The sequence below is a fragment of the Hoplias malabaricus genome, chromosome 6 (genome assembly GCF_029633855.1).
Source record: "Hoplias malabaricus isolate fHopMal1 chromosome 6, fHopMal1.hap1, whole genome shotgun sequence".
NCBI lineage: Eukaryota > Metazoa > Chordata > Actinopteri > Characiformes > Erythrinidae > Hoplias > Hoplias malabaricus.
The window spans coordinates 10,179,837-10,198,467 of NC_089805.1; the positions used below are offsets into that span (position 1 = coordinate 10,179,837).

An 18,631-nucleotide genomic window follows, 5' to 3' on the forward strand; every position below is an offset into this window, starting at 1 on the left:
GAGCACACTTCAGTCCCCACCACTGGTTTCATTACCAAGAAGCAGAGGTGGGTGGAGGATGGTATTGAACCCCGTTCCAGCAACTTAAGTTATTACAGGGTTAAACTAGTCTTAGATGTATGACGATGAGGAGATTTAAAATATGAATTTCTCGCCGATTGTCTATTATATCAGCTCCACTGACCATGCAATTACAGACTGTAGTCCATCTGTTGTTCTATATGCTTTGTTAACCCCCTTTCACCCGTTATTTCAATTGTCAGAACCCCAACAGGCCACTAGAGAGCAGGTACTGTTTGGCTGTTGGATTATTCCCAGCGCTGCAGTGACAAAGGTTTGGTGGTGGTGTGTTCCAAGTGGATCAGACACAGCAGTGCTGCTTGAGTTTTCAAATACTGTAGAGTCATTGCTGGACTGAGAATAGTCCACCGACCAAAAACATCCAGCCGACATTATCCTGCGTGCACTGATGAAGGACTAGAGGATGACCGACACACTGTGCAGCGACAGATGAGTTACTGTCTCTGACTTTACATCTACAACAAGGGAGGACTGTCTCACAGAGTGGACAGTGAGTGAACACAGGGTGTGTAAACTCCAGCAGCACCGCTGTTTCTGATCCATTTGCAGCACACACCACGTCAGTGTCACTGCAGCGCTGAGAATGATTCATTCATTCATTCATTGTCTGTAACAGCTTATCCAATTCAGGGTCACGGTGGGTCCAGAGCCTACCTGGAATCATTGGGCGCAAGGCGGGAATACACCCTGGAGGGAGCGCCAGTCCTTCACAGGGCAACACAGACACACACACACACACACACACACACTCACACCTACGGTCATTTTTGAGTTGCAAATCCACCTACCAACGTGTGTTTTTTGGACTGTGGGAGGAAATCGGAGCACCCGGAGGAAACCCACGCGGACACGGGGAGAACACACCAACTCCTCACAGGCTGAGAATGATCCATCACCCAAATCATACTTGCTCTGTGGTGAATTGGGGCGGACAGAGTATGCAGAGCAATAGATGGACTACATTTTGTAATTGGAGAAGTACAAAGTGCACCTAAATGGTGGAGATGATATAATGGGCAATGCGGAAAGAAAAAATTAAGCAGGAGTCATTTTCCCGTCTTAGCATTTTATTCATTCATTCACCGTCTGTAACCCTTATCCAATTCAGGGTCACGGTGGGTCTGGCATCTACCCAGAATCGCTGGGCGCAAGGTGGGAACACATCCTAGAGGGGGCGCAAGTTCTTCACAGGGCGACACTTTCACACCTACGAACACTTTTGAGTCACCAATCCACCTACCAACATGTGCTTTTGGGCAGTGGGAAGAAACTGGAGCACCCGGAGGAAACCCACGCAGACACAGGGAAAACACACCACACTCCTCACAGACAGTCACCCGGAGGATACCCACGCAGACACAGGGAGAACACACCACACTCCTCACAGACAGTCACCTGGAGGAAACCCACGCAGACACAGGGAGAACACACCACACTTCTCACAGACAGTCACCCGGAGCGGGTCTCGAACCCACAACCTCCAGGACCCTGGAGCTGTGTGATTGCGACACTACCTGCTATGCCACCATGCCACCCTTAGCCGCTATTCACCGCCCTTAACATTTTATTTTAGACCAAAATAGGCTGAAAAATAGAAGCACACAAAGTCACACAAACTTTAGCTCACATGTTGATAGATTTTCCACTGCTGTTCTAGAAGTTACTCAGTATTTAATTAGTTGAGGTAAGGTGTTAGGCAAGGAGTGTGGACTTGGCTAGACCTTTGCTGTTAGCATGTATCTGAGCAAATTATGTGTTCAAACACAGCACCCAATCAGGTTAAAACATTGCTCCATCATGGATATATGGCTCCCCCAGAGTCAACATTCTCTCTCTCTCTCTCTCGGTCCTGTTAAGGTCAGCACATTGCTGCAGTGTTATGGTATTTGCCTTGTGCCAGTTGCTATTTACGTCAAACACATTGCCATGTGGCAGCACTGTCCGTGTTTATGAACCATGTCTGGGACACACTCTTTGGGAGGCAAACACTGTTTAAAGGCACGACCTAAACAACTGTGCATTTTCCCATAGATAAGATGTTTTGTCAGCTGCTGTTACAACACACAATGCTACATATGACTCAGCATTTGTACCAAAGATAAACAACAGCAGAGAGACTGAACTAGCCACAGAAATAATTTAACAAAAGAAAAGTAAAATTAGAATGTTTAATATCTCCACAACAGCACTGATCCCACTGATAAAGAAGTCTACAATCTCTCACTCACTCAGCTTTATGCCGAGACATGGACACAGTTTATGGAATGATCTACCAGAAGGTCCCTGTTCAAATAAACATCACTCAAAGATTTGCTGTTTGAGAAAGGGGAAAATAAGATAGTTATCCTTCGGCTGGGAGAGGAATAATTGGACAAATTGGGTCTGAAAGAATGTGGAGCAGTAAAAAAACAAAGAGGAGTGTGGTGTGTTCTCCCTGTGTCTGCGTGGGTTTCCTCCGGGTGACTGTCTGTGAGGAGTGTGGTGTGTTCTCCCTGTGTCTGCGAGGGTTTCCTCCGGGTGACTGTCTGTGAGGAGTGTGGTGTGTTCTCCCTGTGTCTGCGTGGTTTTCCTCCGGGTGACTGTCTGTGAGGAGTGTGGTGTGTTCTCCCTGTGTCTGCGTGGTTTTCCTCCGGGTGACTGTCTGTGAGGAGTGTGGTGTGTTCTCCCTGTGTCTGCGTGGGTTTCCTCCGGGTGACTGTCTGTGAGGAGTGTGGTGTGTTCTCCCTGTGTCTGCGTGGGTTTCCTCTGGGTGACTGTTTGTGAGGAGTGTGGTGTGTTTTCCCTATGTCTGCGTGGGTTTCCTCCGGGTGACTGTCTGTGAGGAGTTTGATGTGTTCTCCCTGTGTCTGTGTGGGTTTCCTCCGGGTGACTGTCTGTGAACAGTATGGTGTGTTCTCCCTGTGTCTGCGTGGGTTTCCTCCGGGTGACTGTTTGTGAGGAGTGTGATGTGTTCTCCCTGTGTCTTCGTGGGTTTCCTCTGTGTGACTGTGAGCAGTGTGGTGTGTTCTCCCTGTGTCTGTGGGGGTTTCCTCTGGGTGACTGTCTGTGAGGAGTGTTGTGTGTTCTCTTTGTGTCTGCACGGGTTTCCTCCGGGTGCTCCAGTTTCCTCCCACAGTCCAAAAACACACGTTGGTAGATGTATTGGTGACTCAAAAGTGTGAGTGTGTGTTGCCCTTCTAAGGACTGGCGCCCCCTCTGAACTGAATAAGCATTTACAGACAACGAATGAATATTAGTATATTTTGTGCTTCTGTATAATTTTTATTAGTGATTATTCTGACACGGTCTGATTTTTTGTTTATATTAGTGACTTTTATTTTAGATTTTGTTAATGATTTAAGCTCATTTTAATGACCTTGTTTTTAGTTCAGGCAGCTCAGAGAAATATATTTCAGTTGTATTATAAGAGTAACAAAAATAACATACGACGGTGGCGCAGTCACACAGCTCCAGGTACCTGGAGGTTGTGGGTTCGATTCCAGCTCCGGGTGACTGTCTGTGAGGAGTTGGTGTGTTCTCCCCGTGTCCGTGTGGGTTTCCTCCGGGTGCTCCGGTTTCCTCCCACAGTCCAAAAACACACGTTGCAGGTGGATTGGCGACTCGAAAGTGTCCGTAGGTGTGAGTGTGTGAGTGAATGTGTGTGTGTCTGTGTTGCCCTGTGAAGGACTGGCGTCCCTTCCAGGGTGTATTCCCGCCTTGCACCCGATGATTCCAGGTAGGCTCTGGACCCCCCGCGACTCTAAATTGGACTAGCGGTTACAGATAATGGATGGATGGATTAATATAATATAAATTACATATTAGTAGTGGTTTGGTACAAATTAGCAGTTCCAAAATGACATAAATTACGTATACTTTCTTTTTTGACAAGGGATGTGATTTCTATGCGATTTATTTTTAGTTTTTACTGCTTTGGTTTGACACAAAATATTAATAACTGGTACTTAATGACAATAAAGGAAGGTTTACTCTGATTTCAAACATAAATCTTCGGAATGTCACCGTGTAAAGCCCTGGTTTCAGGAGTGAGCTGATCACACACTTATTCAAAACAAAGACATTGTCGCCCCCTCGCGGTGGAAAACGAGACTCACTCATCACTCACTCACGCTTATGAAATCATTCCCGGTATTGCAGCTGAACAATGTCGTCACATATATGTTACATGGACCAGCCTGTATTTAAGCAGTTTCATATCATTACCGGTTTAGATTATAAATGAGAAATCAAAACTAACACATGAAGGCTACAGGCTTCAGTTAGGGGGGAGTATGAGTGAACTGTATAATTACTTTACGCAATACATCACTTAAATCGCTTTGAAAACACATTAAAGAGGATTTCCACCCGTAAGATCAATTTACAGTCGTGGTGATAGGAACCAGACGCCTGAAACGTTTGAAAACTATGCAAAGCATAAAGATATCCGTCACATTTAAGCGACAATATGCCTACTGATTATATTCCACCCAGACAATGCATTTCGAACTGGAGAAATAAAACAAAACATGGTCCCTGTAGAGTTAGTGTCGCTGTGTAATTCCGTGATCATATCAGTGACGCGTTATGAAACGGGCGCGTGCCTCAGTGATGACGTCACCGTGTTTTCGCAGCGTCGTCATCGCGAGACAGCGGCACGCGAGCACGCGCGCGCGTGCACTCTGGCAGAATCTCAAATGGTCCCCGGCACCCTACACTAGTGCACTATATGAGAGCCCTACAATAGCATCCCACGCTGAGTTGTATAAAAAGACCTTATTTCAGACTGTGTTTTAGGGGAGACAGGATTATGTACTATATATTATATGCTCTATGATCTTTATCTAGTGCACTCTGTAGGGCATTGAATAAGGGCTTCTACACTCAATTAGGGCTAGATTACTGGACAAGGATTAGTGTTGAACTAAAATGAACCACATTTGGGAGTCCTTTTTGGTATAGGGCCTAGGCCTATCCTGTACCCCAGTCCTGGATGAAGCACTCGATGTTCAGCAACTGCAGTTGACACAAATACTGCAAAGTTGTGTCCAAGTTGTCATTTTGCCAATGAAATGTGTGCTCATGAGCACCCTCTATGTACCCTTACTGCAGCCTCCCTGATAGCAAGGAGATGGCGGATCACGGTTAGTCCACTGAGGGCAAAGTTGGAGGTCCACTGGTGTTTTGCACAGTGTTTTCTTGGTGGATTAAACAGGATTTTAGACAAAATGCCACATTTTAGCACTTTTCCATACACAGTCCAATTTAATAATTTTTCCTTTATTAGGTTCTTTTGTTGTTCTTTATAAATTGGATAAAGGATACAGACAATGAATGAATGAATAAATAAAAAAAATGGTGGTGCTTGAGCTGGTCATACTGTTTTTTTTTTTTCAGCAGGGAAGTAAACCACATCAATAACCAGCTTTTATCATCAGACACAACATGCACCTGTGCTGATGCTATTTCTTATCATTCTTTATATGTTACTGTTAATATTATACTAATTAGAAAATGAAATCAAATTGCCCAGTACACCTTTCATAAAATGTGTTGCGTACTACCCATTCAGTAAAGAGCATTTAGCCTAACAATGCTTTGCAGTCAGTGTCATATAAAATGCAAATACTATAAATATGACATTATTAAGGATACATTATAAATATCTACATACTTTCCACACAAGGTACTGTATTGGTTGAAAAATGATGGGTTCTGGCTCCTAATAGTGCACTAAATGTTTAAGCACATTCCCAAATAAGTCACTAAACTATTGAGGTCCTCCTCAATATGGTGATGTCAGTACTTTTCAGTCCTATGTGAGGAAACCTACATGTATCTAGCATATATCAGTCCACTGGCGTAAAAAGACTGTCACACCACTGAGTGTAGACCACAGCTGGTACTCCTTTGGACCACTCAGATTACTGTCCTGTACAGGATATAACTCATTTATAATCTCCTCAAACAGATTTTACATTCACAGAGACTTTTATTCTGGAGAACAAACTAATACAAACATTACCAACAACTATGAGAGATCTAATAACGAGTATAAGCCTGATATAAAATGATTATGCTAAAAATGTTGACACTGTGCTGGATTAAAGTGATATACTAATCCAATTCAGGGTCACTTTGGGTCCGGAGCCTACCCGGAATCACTGGGTGCAAGGCGGGAACACACCCTGGAGGGGGCACCAGTCCTTCACCAGCACCACCAAGCATGACCAAAATCAAATGCAACATACACTATGCTAGTCAAGAGCTGGTTAACCAGCTAGCTTACCAGCATAGAGTATGTTTGGCCTAAATGACTACCTTTCCAACCACCTTGACCATCTAAAACCAGCATAAGACATCTAAAACCAGCTACCAGCTAAAGCTGGTCTTATGCTGGATTGTTCAGCAGGGCTACTGGGCCTCTGAAGGTAGCCTTAACTAAAGCACTAGTGCATGTGTTGGGTTTTCATGATGTGCGACCCTTGGTGGCTAGGCAGGTGAACTACAAAAACAGATTTTGGTGAAAATGATTAGTGCCTTTAAAGCCATGTTATAACCCACAGCCTAGCACTTAACCGCAGGAGAATGGTGACAAACAGGAGAAAGACTTGTGAGGATGCTGGCGTCACCACATAACATAAAAACATTTTGTTTACGTTGCCAGAGTGACTACAAATGTTTTGTATGGGGGCGGTGATGGCCATCACATCATTAACATCAACCAGTGTGAATTCCATGCTGGTCTAATCTAGCTAATGCTGGTCTGGTGTTGATTTAGAGCAAAGCCGTGCTGGTTGACCAACATAAGTATCAAAATCTGAGCAGATGCTAGCTTTGCTGGAAGCTAGTTTATACTGTAGGCTATTTACAGCAGGGTACGTAGTGCCCTACACAGGAAGTAAGCAGCTATTTGGGATTCAGCCTGTTTTATGCCCCGTGTGCATGGACCCTGTGCGTATTGCCCTAGATAGGGAGCAAGGGTTTATTTGAGAGCCAGCCTCTCTCTCTCTCTCTCTCTCGCTCTCTCTCGGTGTGTATTGCATCGCTCTGTGTGAGCAGGAGTGAACGGAGAGGCCGCAGCGCGAGCGCCGAAAACATCTCGCAATCACCATGCACGCGGAGCTGTAGGAGCCGAGCTTTTGTGGGCTTTTGTTTTCTGACAGGAAGGCCTTCGGGTGTGAAAGACACAGCGAGACAGAGGAAGAGAGAGAGAGAGAGAGAGAGAGAGAGAGAGAGAGAAAAGGAGGAGAGGATGGAGTTCAAGCAGCTGGTGGACACGGCGGAGAAATGGTGCTCCGGGAACCCGTTCGAGCTCATCTTCGCGGAGGAGGTGGACGAGAGGCGGCTGGACTTCTACGCCGAGCCCGGCATCTCCTTCTACGTGCTCTGCCCCGACGGCACGAGCGGAGGTAGCGACAACTTTGTAAGTAACGTTGGAGTGATGCATGGATGGACGGAAGGATAGAATTGATGGATGGATGGACGGGAATGGTGTGCGTAAAAGGGAGGGGCGGAGAGGGAGAGAGGGAGGGAGCGAGAGAGGAGAGGGAAAGAATACTGACAAAATGAGAATGCTGCTGAGGGAAAGCGATAGATATGCAACGTTATAGCACTAATGGTAGTCATTAATATGTGTATTAGTGTATGAAATATAACATACTATAATAAAGGCTACAGTGTGTATTATGGTACATAGTAAAATGCATAGTATGCATATGTAGTAATGGTACATTTCATTTAATTTAGCCGCACCTCAAACTTTTTGGCATGCCAGTAAAGCATGTTTAAGAGAGATAGACTGATAGACAGATAGACAGAGCGAGACACAGAGAGAGAGAGAGAGACAGACAGAGACAGAGAACGAGAGGCTGCTCTAGTGCAGTGCACCGCTGTAGAAGCCTTTGTTTCTTGTAGTGCACTAAATAGGGTGTAAGACAGCCATTTGACATTCAGCCCGTTCAGTCATTACGTCATCGTCATCCGGCTGCTCCCAATAAAGAGTCGAGGCAAACCGATGACGTCACGACGTTGCCCTGCAGTCTGCATTCTTCCACTGTGCTCTCACTCTCGCACAACTGAGAAAACATAAAGTGCTTTGACAGGGAGTTTGTTTCCCTCTTTTGCTTTAGCAACAGCCTCTACGTTTCTGTGAAGGCATGAAACCAGATGTTGGAACATTGCCTTGAGAAGTTGACTGCATTCGGTCAGAAGAGCAGTAGTGAGGTCAGGTGCTGATGCTGGATGATTAGTTCTGGATCACAGATATCATTCACACTCTCCCCAAAGGTAATATATAGAGCACTGTAACACATTTCCATTCATTCATTCATTCATTCATTCTCTGTAAGCGCATATCCAGTTTAGGGTCACAGTGGGTCCAGAGCCTACCTGGAATCATTGGGCACAAGGCGGGAATACACCCTGGAGGGGGCGCCAGTCCTTCACAGGGCAACACACACTCACATTCACTCCTATGGACACTTTTGAGTCTCCAATCCACCTACCAATGTGTGTTTTTGGACTGTGGGAGGAAACCGGAGCACCCGGAGGAAACCCACACAGACACAGGGAGAACACACCACACTCCTCACAGACAGTCACTCGGAGGAAACCCACGCAGACACAGGGAGAACACACCACACTCCTCACAGACAGTCACTCGGAGGAAACCCACGTGGACCCAGGGAGAACACACCACATTCCTCACAGACAGTCACCAGTAGGAAACCCATGCAGACACAGGGAGAACACACCACACTCCTCACAGACAGTCACTCGGAGGAAACCCACGCAGACACAGGGAGAACACACCACACTCCTCACAGACAGTCTGGATCACAGATATCATTCACACTCTCCCCAAAGGTAATATATAGAGCACTGTAACACATTTCCATTCATTCATTCATTCATTCATTCTCTGTAAGCGCATATCCAGTTTAGGGTCACAGTGGGTCCAGAGCCTACCTGGAATCATTGGGCACAAGGCGGGAATACACCCTGGAGGGGGCGCCAGTCCTTCACAGGGCAACACACACTCACACATTCACTCCTATGGACACTTTTGAGTCTCCAATCCACCTACCAATGTGTGTTTTTGGACTGTGGGAGGAAACCGGAGCACCCGGAGGAAACCCACACAGACACAGGGAGAACACACCACACTCCTCACAGACAGTCACTCGGAGGAAACCCACGCAGACACAGGGAGAACACACCACACTCCTCACAGACAGTCACTCGGAGGAAACCCACGTGGACCCAGGGAGAACACACCACATTCCTCACAGACAGTCACCAGTAGGAAACCCATGCAGACACAGGGAGAACACACCACACTCCTCACAGACAGTCACTCGGAGGAAACCCACGCAGACACAGGGAGAACACACCACACTCCTCACAGACAGTCATCAGGAGGAAACCCACGCAGACGCAGGGAGAACACACCAAACTCCGCACAGACAGTCACCCGGAGGAAACCCACGCAGACGCAGGGAGAACACACCAAACTCCGCACAGTCATCCGGAACGGGACTCGAACCCACAACTTCCAGGACCCTGGAGCTGTGTGACTGCGACACTACCTGCTGCACCACCATGATGCCACAACACATTTCCATTCAGTGCTCCACATCATATGAGCTGTAGACACTACTAGCCAACATTCAACTTTGGGCGAGATGACTATATGCTCATGGACAGCTACTCCATTACACTGACTGTGCTTTTCTGTGGACATTATACAAACTGTGTGTGCAACTCTATTTATGGTGATTTTCTACTGCATGGTACCTAGACTACACAACTCTGCGACTACACTCATGATGTACTGGAGTGTTGTTGTTGTTTGGGACTGAACACAGCTCCGTCATCAGTTCAGACAGATCAGTATAGTGTGTTCCTTCCTTGTTTCAGCTTCCAGCTCTCGCTGGATTTTTATGTCGGCCACTGATCCAAGGAGCGTTTGAACCTCTTCAAAAGACCACGGCGTAATTTTACAAGCTGCCGTCGTGAGTCGGATAAAAACAAATGCGATCTCTGATGTAGCTGGAGATTTTACAGACTACTCAGCTTGCTTGGAACCATGAGAGAGCAGGTACTAAAAAGGAACCCAGTTCCAGATAACAGGACCAAATTTGCCTAGAGGAAATGCAAAAACGCTGAGTACAGCTGAGTTGAGTAGTGTAGGTAAGATGCAGTTCAATAAGACTGTTAGACTTAAAATGGTACTTAAAATGTCTGTAAAGCTAATTATCAAAACAATATAGACTCAAGTTCACATTTATGATTGGACGCTCAAAATTGTCTTCCCTTTCTCTCGGGGCTGGTAGTTAACATTTGCAGTTTGTTTTCTCCTCCAAGCTTGCTGAAGTCGATGATGCAGCATTAACTGATGCTTGAAAATATGTGGTGACACTTCACATGTCAAACTGCACTGAATGACTTTAGTTACATTTCCACCATTACATTACTTTAAAGGTTCTCAAAGCAGACAAATTCAGTAATGACATACAGTGAGTTAGCAATGTCAACACACTATTCTAGCCTCTCTTAGTCAGAGTTTGAGAGATGTGTCACTGTTTTCAGACTGGTCGGCGGCACTAAACAAGCACAGTGTATTGTGTGAGCAGAAGGTTTGAAAGCCTGCACAGTTCAGTGGCTGTGTTCCCTCTGAGGTGCTGTGGCAGTGTAATGAATAGTTGATTATGGCAGGGAAGTGTCCCAGTGCAGACTTGTGCTGTCCTCTTTGTGATGTAACCCCAGTGAGGGACCTGCTGAGAGTATCAGGTGTTGCACGGCCTGCTCCAGAAAGTTTAGTTTTTTTAGCACCACCCTCTTCAGCTCTGTTTAAAAATCATGTGCCAGACATTATGTCATGGAGAACACAGCTAGCATTCCCCACCCTTTCTCTCACTCACTCTCTGTCTCTCATCCACATGAGCATCAACCCAACACTCTTACAAGCACATGCTAAAACATCCCACACCCAACCTAGATTAAACTGCTGCATGGGAGTCCCAAGGGCAGAGATCAGTGCTCAGAAATAACTCCATCCACTTTTCTGCAGGCCCTGGGAAGACAGGGATCCAGTTACCTAACCTGATCAATGCTCAGATCAGCAGAAAAACAGGACTGAGGGACCTGATTCATGGGCCGAAGAGTCATAACTGGCTGTTCCTGCAATTCTCCAAATCATCTCAAACCTGGTCTTAGTTTAGGACCACCTGAGAGTGGTGCTAGCACTAATAATCACCTGAAATGCATCGAAAATAATGCCAGAACATTCCACCATCACTTTAAATTTAGCCTAGGGGTGATGGCACAATTATATTAGAATATTCTCTTATTCTTTTCATAATCAGGCATTAGAGAGGCATCTAAATGTAATTTGTTTTGAGGGTCTTAAAGCTGCTATGAAGGATGTAATTAGTAACCTCCATGAAGCCTTAAACAATCCGGTTTCTGAAGTGGGTGAATTATCCCAGTGGGATGTGGAATGCTCCAGGTAGTACACTGGTTCCAGATGGGATTTTTACTGAGAATGTCTAGGGACAACCAAGACAAATGTTGTGGGAAATGTGGGTGGGTACATCGCCTAGTAGATGAATCAATTATAGAAATAATCATTAGTCGCAGTTGAATTGCAAAGAACCATGAAGTGGTGGGTCCACTTGATATTTGGGACTTCACCACAGATAAAATCCTGACATATATGTTATTACATATGCATTACAGCTATGAATAAGCTTTCAGGCTGTGGGTGTGCTATGAAGGATTTGAATTTAAGAGCTGAAATACCCCTGTGCCGCTTGTCTCTCTACATCCCACATCCCATTGAGTCAAGCAGGTCATGACTCGAGGAAGGAAATAATAAACTTCCCTTAGTAATGGCCTTGGTCCTTCCTCTAAGTGAAAGACTGGATCATGGCTGTAACCCACTCTACTAAAAAAATAAACTGGAATAAGTGTTTGAGATACTAACATTATTACAAAACGTAGCATTAAAGGAACACTAGGCTGAATTTTTACTTCAAAATCATTGTGATGCTCCACTGGTCTGTAATAGTGAGAACAGAGCCTTGGTTGTTGCTACTCCGGGCTTTGCACTGCAGCAACTGTACTATGTAACAGTAAAGGAGGATGGTAGGAAATAACCCCTGTTCCCTACCCCCTCCCTCTTAATTGCAGTAGAGTGCTTTAACTGAAGGGAGAGCCCAGAAGCAAAAATACCAAATCTAACTTAGTGTGCCTTTAACTCCCTATTTGTTCAGTTCCTATATGGAAGCTAAACTATACAAACACTCAGTGTTAAATTCATCAGGGTTGTGATGTCATAACCAGCCAGCGACAAGAGGCCTGAGAACCAGCCACAGATGTATTTCACAACAGGGCCTCTTAAAGGCACAGTTACAAACACCTAGGCAATCCTAGGGGACAAATAGAGGCTGGAAAATTATGGTCTGGTAAAAAGTTAACTGTGGCTGTTTTTTGTCCATAAAAGTAATGTTCAGAATCCTTTAATAGCATAAATGGAGCTTGGGCCGTGCAACTGGATCCAGATTTGCCTTTATATAACCGTGCAGTGAGTGATGTGTGGAAGCTGGCAGGCTGAAAACTGTGCACACAATTAAATTAGTGCCAACGCTGATACATCAACCCTGTGGCTGTAAACAGGAATATTTGTGAGCTGCACCAGGAAGGAGACGGCAGGGAGGCTCACTCGAGGCCTGACGCTCACTCTTTTGCCTTATTCAGCATTCTCCCTCTTGCTCTAGTGAGACCAATGGGAGTCACTGTCCTTTTCTACAACAATAAGCAGAAAAGAAAGGCTGTGATATCTCAAGGAACTTGGCCGTAAACCGTAATGTGCTGGAGTTTGATCCTTATAATTGGCTTTTATGAGGCACTTTGGACAACAGTGCCAGCTCAATGAAGTACCTCTTCTACATTGATCTATTTGGACATTATGATTAAAGTATAAGCAGCTGCTATGGATTCACCTAAAATACCTATTCATTTCATTGGCTTCTGCCTCCCAGTTAGAGAACAAACTGGCTCATACTATCTCACCATTGATGTTGTTTGACCCATTTTGCTGCTATGGCAAGGAGCACCACTAGGGGGTGTAGTTCTGAAGCACCCATTTCCAGATTAATATCAATACATCATCGCTGTCCAAACAAAGACATGCATTTTCAAAATAGGAACTTACCAGGAGAAGGAAAATATCTACTTAACTTTCAATGGAATTCAATGTAAAAACTTTATTTTATTTTTATTTTTAAAAGAACTGCACAGCTTTCACTGTGTTTTCATACTGCGTATTTGCCCTTTAATAATGTTTTCATCTGCAAATAAATCCATTATATTTACAGCACTGTAATAAAATATCACTGACACATAACCACACCATTCAAGCGTGTATTTGCTGTGTGACATGATATGCCATGTTTGTCTATGTATGCAGCATGTGTGGAGTGAGAGTGAAGACTGCTTGCCGTTCCTGCAGCTGGCCCAGGACTATATCTCCTCCTGTGGAAACAAAACCCTGCTGGAGGTCCTTGAAAAAGTCTTCAGATCTTTTAGACCTGTGAGTGCTCTTTGTATCAAGCATACATAACGAAATCTCATCTCTTCATTTTTTTTTTTTTTTTTTCTTTTGTGTACTGTGAAAATCCCAGTTGGACTTTGCATTATGTGTAGCAATATTTCGTGACAAACAGTGACAAATTAGGTAATTCTCTGGTTACATTCACGTCTATTTAAAGTATGTTTACCTTCTACTGCTGTAGTTACAGTATTTGAGATACAAGGTTTTGTTCACAGTGACAATATACACGCACATGTACACGTTCAGTCTCCCAGTGAATGAACCCTAAACTATGGAGAAAAAATGCATTTTCCTGAATGTTCTTCTGTAAAATGAACGTAATGTTGTCCTCTAGCTCCTGGGTCTTCCAGACATTGACGATGACACATATGAGCAGTACCATGCAGATGTGGAGGAGGAAGCAGAGACAGACCACCAGCAAATGGGCGTTAGCCAGCAATAATGCCCAGTGAGGCGGCTCGACAGTGGGTCTCCATTAGGGCCCTGTGAAGGGAGCCTTTCCATGGGCCAGGGAGTCCCATGTTTCTTCCGTCTCTTTTACCTTCTTCCATGCCATCCTCACATCTCTAGTCTTTTATCAAACACACTATCCCTTTTCTCAAACCCACACACATAAACAAGAGCCTGTTAAACTGCACCATTTTGCCCTTTAATATGTAGATGTTTATGTTTCCCAAAAAGAGCAATCTCAGCACAGTATGTATGTCTTGATTAAAATGAACCTGCAAGGCATATGTTCCATATTATGTACATGTTATATATTAATTCCACTCATGAATTTCTTCTGAATGTCAAAATACAAAGAAATCGGAAAAGCATAAACTAATTTTGCCCAAAATTTTAATTTCCATATTTGGGCTTTGTTGGAAAGCATTAAACTGGCCTCATGGTCAAATATACACTTATCAAAAAGGAATAGAGACTGTGTTTATGAATGTATAGGAATGGGAGGTTCTGACTGATTGCTGGTAACATCTGAGGCCAATCAGTAATTCCAAAGGTCAAGGGCTATTCATTAAAGCTGTTGGCCTGCTGATCTAAGATTAAGCATCTGAAATCCCATTGGACTTCGTCTTATGGGCTGAATGAAAAAAGCTGATCCCAGATCAATTATCTTAGTCTTGGGCACTCAGCACCTAATGGCCCCAAAGCAGAGATAGTGTGATGGGATTTTCAGAATGGATAGAGCTGCTTGCTCTAAATGTAAGCAGCAAGAAGCAGGTAACTCCTCATTTGGTCTTCATCCTTCACCCTTTATTAAACTACACTGAATTGCCAGTTTATTAGGCCCCATGGTGGTCTCATTCCATTGATGAATGAGGTAGATGAAGGCAGCAAAAGTGTATTACAGTCTAAAACCCTATACCTGTGAAAATATATGATTAAAACTATAAATACAAAGATGTGTATTTAAACTTCTCACACTGTTTAATTTGATTTAATTAATGAGTACTAATTATGCATTCTTTGTAATGAAACATGCAGTGCTCTTACTGATGGTATGCTCAGAAAAGCATATTGTGATGTAGCATGATGTAAATCACAGTAGTGATTAATAGGCCCACCCTTAGGCACAACAAAGGTATAAACCAATAAACTGACAACTCAGTATGCACTTTGGGCATGTTTTAGCGCATCTCTTGGAGTCTATAAAGCCGTAGCGCAGCTTCGTTTCTTCTTCCATGCTGCTCTGTTCACAAGTTAGCAAGAGGGAAAGCTTGAATTTATTATTGAAAGCTGCACAGTCGCACTTGCATTTGCATGAGAAATTTCATTCATTTTCATGGAATTTGCAGAAAGCAAGTGAATTCTGAGTGTAAATCTATGTGTCAGGTTCAACTTTGGTAAACTGACAGGCAAATTTAAGGCTACAGCTTTGATCATGCTCACTTCTAATGGGCCGAGGCTTCATATAGCAGCACTAAATATGGGAATGGAGGAAGTGCTAAATTAACTAGTGTCTAAGCACGTATTTTTAAATATGTCTACCCTACTGACTACAAAATAAAACACACATGACCCAGCAATCAAGAGACTTTATCTTTGTGGTATATTAGCCCCTAATAACCCTAAACACAGCTGTACAAAGTGGCCACTCTGCTGCTAGTCATGCTAGTTGTCTGCAAATTTTTACAAGAGATCTGTGTACACTGCTATGCTGTGACACATGTATTTTTGTCTGATGTAATTATCTTCATGTCTGCTTCTGGCTAGTGTGTTAGCTAACTTGCTAACTGCATCAAAATAGAGGATTTTGTCATTGCTAATCTTCTAGACTGTGCAGATATCTAGTGTGAGAGTGGCATAAGGATTGTAGAAATTCTTAAGAGTCCCTTTTATTTTATAGGACATTTTCCCCCCTAGAATTGATTTTAAAGCATGCAGCACAAATTAGCATGCTCAAGTATTCCAGTACCCTGCAGTGATCTGAGGACATGAATGTGAGTTTTGATTCTAAACTCTTTATGAACCACTTTAAAAAATTTGCATTGTACATTGTTGAGAGTGGGCTTTACACATATATGAAATATCTATGTTATATTTAATGCCATATTTATTAGATAATTTTTTGTCACAAAACATCAGCTGTTATTCTTATCAAGAACCTAAATATTATCCATAATTGTTACAAATTACTATACAGCATTTTGGAATGAAGCTTTCTTCATTTCTTGTGTCCAAAGAAGTGTTGTTTAGGGGTCACTTCCTCTTCTTATCCCACAGCAAATGCTATCAGTGCTGACTGAGGAGAATCTGAACATAGATCAGCACTAACTACAGCATTTCTAGACTTCAGTCTACAAGGCCTAGGCATGAAAGAAAAATTCCAAATATTGTAATCACCCAACTCAGCATGGAACACAGCGTGTTCCTGGGATGTTCCAAATAACACATATTTTGTTTGTGAAAACCTTGCTTACATGGTTTGTGCTGTGGGAAGAGGAGTCGGTATGATCCTGCTGATCTTGTATGTCCAGTGCCCGCCTACTATGCTGCCACCATAAACCCGACCCATACACACACACACACGCACACACACACACACACACACACACACACGCATACATACATACAGTCGTGTGTACGAGTTTGCACACCCCTGGTCAAATTACATGCTATATTGATTTTCTAAGTGAAAGTAAGTAAACTTGTCTCTTATGTACAACACATTATAATTAGGCATTAGTTCTGCACAGTTTCTGTTGATTTGTTACAGGAGCACATTTCACTCTCTTGAAAATAACATTACAACGTAGTAATTCAAAATAATGATTTTGAGTCTCATAATTATGATCTGAGATCTCAACTTAATTGTTGTGTCCAAAAGCATATATTTCTACAGATTTCACAAAAGAATTTTGGCAGTGGTATCTTTTTTTTTTGACATGTAGTGTATCAGGAGTTTTTGATGCAAACAATGAGTTAATAATAATAATAATAATAATAAGACAATAAAAATAATAATGAGAGAATTGTATCCCTTTATTAAGAGATATAAACCAGGAGTTTTTTTTATGTACCCCCCCTAACATCAGTTTACCATATTTGAAAATATATAACAAATATAAAATGTGCTGTTACATTTGCAAAGACATATTTATTTTCTTTCCCTGGTGTGTTATATTCTTTACCAGAAATTCTGGTGTGCAGAGATGTGTTCACTTTATAAGTAGAAGATGTGTCTTTTAAATTTCATCACCAAAACATGGAGTTTGCACAGGGGAGCTTTAACATGCACATATGACTGAACACATTCACTGCTTCCATATTGTCTTCCTCCCAATGCTCAGTGTGCTGCCAGCATAGAGATGAACTGAAATCTGTGGTGAGGTCTGTCAGAGCTGCTGTTCTTTAATGATATTTATTTGATTGTCCAGCTTTACGTACCTTGTTCTGGATTGCTGTAAGCTTTTGCATTTTAGTTTATGTTATTTAAACACCTCCTGTTATTATGACAATGTCACTTTTTAATGCCTATTTGGTTTGAAGTAATGATATAACATTTTATAGTTTAATTTTATTTCTCCCTCATGCTTTATATTGTTTTTTGGTTTTGTTTTATTTGATTAATTTTTATGTTTTTGGTCCTCCAGTATGTGTACGGTCCTAAATTATTAAACCATGTGGAGGTGATGTTCTTCCAGTGTGTCCCATTCACTGACTGAGATCTGCTTTGTATGCAGCACAGAGAAAAGTAAAAATTGTGTTAGAATCACTGACAAAATGTGCAATACTTCCAAGGTTTTCTTTTTTATAATATTTGGTTTCTTTTCATTCATTCATCTTCCAAAACTGATTTTTAGTGCAAGCACGAACACACCCTGAACAGAGCACCAGTCCATCACAGGGCATCACACACTCATCCTGTCCTTTGTTTTAAATACAGATTAGAAATACTATACATGAAATCCTTATATAGTTTTACATAAGCTGACATTTGAAACATGAAACATTTTTAAATTAGCAAGTAAAACTGACATCAGTGCAAAACCATAAGCTAAATACATGTAAATTAAAAGTTTGTCCAAACTAGAGTTGTGCTCCAAACTATTGTTTAATCTCAATGTTAAAATATCTTAAAAATGTCCAGTGTCATTTCATCTAATTGAATTTACAGAGGGAGCTTTTGCAATCATAAAACCCCTCTGATATCTAGTTCCTGTCACTAATGATATGGCAAGGTTTGACTTATATGTTTTCTTTAGAATGATCGGTGTGAACTCTGCAGTAATTTGTTTACATGTTAAAGTTTTAACATGGCCTGTGTGGTATTACATTTATGCTACTAGTTGCAGAATAAGCCGTAAACACTATGCCTGAAAAGTTCCACTTTGAAACTGCAATATTTTAAATGCAACCATAAAGACGGATTCAGACTGCCAGGCTTTCTCATGTCATGAACCTAAAGAACCAATCCATTCATTCATTCATGCATTGTCTGAAACCGCTTAT

At 42.7% G+C, this 18,631-nt stretch overlaps 1 protein-coding gene across 1 annotated transcript; it reads left to right on the top strand.

The window, feature by feature from the left end:
- The first annotated feature begins 7,122 nt into the window (after window positions 1-7,122).
- On the top strand, window positions 7,123-17,802 carry mturn (maturin, neural progenitor differentiation regulator homolog (Xenopus)). Its single transcript, XM_066674840.1, has 3 exons — window positions 7,123-7,486; window positions 13,535-13,657; window positions 14,013-17,802. Exons 1-3 carry the CDS (start codon window positions 7,316-7,318, stop codon window positions 14,118-14,120), a joined length of 402 nt encoding a protein of 133 aa, XP_066530937.1. The 5' UTR covers window positions 7,123-7,315; the 3' UTR covers window positions 14,121-17,802.
- Window positions 17,803-18,631: the final 829 nt, after the last annotated feature.